The 2,543-nt window shown below is 64.3% G+C and overlaps 1 protein-coding gene across 1 annotated transcript; it reads left to right on the top strand.

Moving 5' to 3' along the window:
• Positions 1-790: 790 nt before the first annotated feature.
• On the top strand, positions 791-2,273 carry MNEG_16163 (peroxiredoxin (alkyl hydroperoxidereductase subunit C); the record flags this gene model as incomplete). Its single annotated transcript, XM_014035366.1, has 5 exons — positions 791-929; positions 1,182-1,233; positions 1,438-1,465; positions 1,900-1,977; positions 2,220-2,273. The coding sequence occupies 5 exons, from the start codon at positions 791-793 to the stop codon at positions 2,271-2,273; spliced, it is 351 nt and encodes a 116-aa protein (XP_013890820.1).
• Between the last annotated feature and the right edge of the window lie 270 nt (positions 2,274-2,543).

Genomic DNA, 2,543 nt, shown 5'->3' with positions numbered 1-2,543 from the left:
GGCGACGGCAGCGGCGCCGTCGCCGCCGCTGCGGCGGCGACGGCGACGGTGCGAGTCAGGGGGTCGGCGCGCTTGGGGTGGGGGTCGCGCACGGCGATGGTGGTGGCACCAAAAGCATAGGTCTGGGGACAAGAGTGGAGGTATGGGGTGCACTTTGGGGGAACTTTATAAAATGTCGATGATGCACTGACTGACTTACAGTACACTTGAAGGTGAGGGTGTGTTCCAGCGCCCCTCTGCAGGGCGGCCGGCGCAGGCTCCGCAGGATCGTGTGCAACAAATTCTTAAGCTTACAGCGTCGGCAGCGGCGGCACGTATAGCTCCGCAGCCGCGGCGGCCAGCGGCACGCCTGAATGCTGTGGGCGCCCGCGTCACAGTGACACGCGAGGCGCCGGCACCTCGCACGACCCTGCACTGAGCGCGCGTGTGCATGATGATGGATGGCTGGGCGCGGCGATCGAGGGTGTTCTTTTGCTTTTAGCGGGGGCGTCGTCACTAGCTGACAGGGGACTCACTCCGCACGATCGAACAATGAGCGTTGTGCATCGATCCGATTTTATTACGACGGGTGCGCTGCATTCCTCTGCGTCATCGCACGATCAGCGTGTGCAAGATGAGATCATCCTCGTCGACGTCCCGCTTGCTTGTGCGCGCTTTGCGCGGGTGTGCGCTTGAAGCTCCATCTGCATCTGATCTGCCATCGTCTGCGAGTGCCCTATGGACATCGGGCAGAGTCACGACGGCATGGTTGGCAACCGCAGCGCCAGCGGGCGACGCGGCGGCACGTGCCATGTCAAACGCTCCCGCGCGCGGCTTTGCGGCGTCTGCTGGCAGCGGTGACGAATATGGGTATGAATTTGAGGACCGCATCGTGTACCCGGCGCCCAGGGCGTTCGTAGGCGAGCCCGCGCCAGACTTTGTGGCCCCAGGTAGGCAAGGGCGGCTGCACGTCTGGACCTCCCACACCAAGCTTGTGTTGTGTTGTGATGCCCAGCGCCCGCAGCCTCTCAAACCTGACATGCAATTGCCAGCAGCTGGCTGCAGCCCTGCCCTCGGGCACGACCACGGCTGCGCCTGCACGCGCATTGGCATCTCTGCTTCACGACCGCCCACCCTGCTGCCCGCACCTCTCACCCTGTGCTTTCCGTGGTCGGCCACATGCGCCATTGACGCGTGACCAGCCGTGGTGGGGGGCGAGGTCAAGAACATCAAGCTCAGCGACTACAAGGGCAAGTGAGTCACAGGGCGGTCGCAGGCGGCAGCAGCAGGCCTGCATCCTGCATGCCGCCCGCAGCTGGCGCGAGTCAGTGCAGCAGCGTTTGTTGGCGCTCGAGTTTGGAAGCTCTCGGAGTGCAACGCGGGGTTGCATCTTTATGTATTGACGGGGGGCATCTTATCCAATCCACCCATCCACTCATGCTCTATGATGTTTGGCAGGTATGTCGTCCTCTTCTTCTACCCGAAGGTGAGCACGGCGTGTGTGGGGGCTGGGGGAGGGGCGAGCGTGATCACCGTACGCATGGCCCATTGAGCACTTGCATGGCCGTTTGCAATGCGCCTGCGAGCTTGGCGAGAGCGGCCGTTGGACGAGAGCGTCGATGCCGCACGGCAGCCCCGCTACGGCCAGTCGTCGGGGGCCGGGGGCCTGTCGGGCACCCGTGAAGCCCCAGCTGACAGGCAGCGGCTCACAGGGAAAAGGGTATCAGCCGGCATCTCGAGGCCTCAGCAGGCGCAGAAGCCGTGCGTCGGCCTGTCACGCAGCCACCAACGCAGCCGTCAACCATCTCCGCTGCCTGCCACGGCGGCTTCGTCAGCACGGTGCCCTCCACCCCCAAGCCCACCCCTTGCACCCATCCACGCTCCCCCTGCTCGCCGCCACCTCGACTTTCGCACGTTCAGGACTTCACGTTTGTGTGCCCCACAGAGATCGTCGCATTCTCTGACCGGGCCAAGGACTTCGAGGCCCTCAACGTCCAGGTGGGGGTTTCGGGGCTTTCTGGTGATGTCAGCATGACGTCATCTGTCCAATTTGTCACGCGCCCAGCCGGCTTTTGAGCGCTTGATGTGATCGTGCGGAGCCCTCCTGCGGCACAAAGCCCGCACAAAAGGTCTTGTATGGGACGCTCTATACGCTTTGTCGGCCGCACCGGCGGCTGTGCGCTGTTGTCGTGCCGTGACGCGGTCCAGACAACTGCACCCACGCCCACGGTCATTGGCAGGTCATCGCCGCCAGCACAGACACCGAGGAGTGCCACCTCGCCTGGATCAAGTGAGAGGCGATCAGCACAACAGCGGGCGCTCCCAGGGGGCTGGGCCGGGCGGACGCCCGCTGCGGTCCCCTTGGGGGCCGGCGGTCAGCCTGCTGTACCGGACGCCGTGCAAGCCACCGGCTCGCTGCCGTCCTCGCGCCGCGGGTCGGGCATGTGTAATTGGGCGGTCGAGCTCCAAATTCCCTGTTTTCCACCTGCATACACGAAGCCAAACCTGTGCATGCAGGTCTCTCTCATATCCTCCAGCAGTGCCCCCCCCCCCTCACACTACTC

The sequence above is a fragment of the Monoraphidium neglectum genome, assembly GCF_000611645.1.
Source record: "Monoraphidium neglectum strain SAG 48.87 unplaced genomic scaffold scaffold06064, whole genome shotgun sequence".
Taxonomy (NCBI): Eukaryota; Viridiplantae; Chlorophyta; class Chlorophyceae; order Sphaeropleales; family Selenastraceae; genus Monoraphidium; species Monoraphidium neglectum.
The sequence above is the reverse complement of the archived record's forward strand: the minus strand, read 5'-3'. Positions and strand labels throughout refer to the sequence as shown.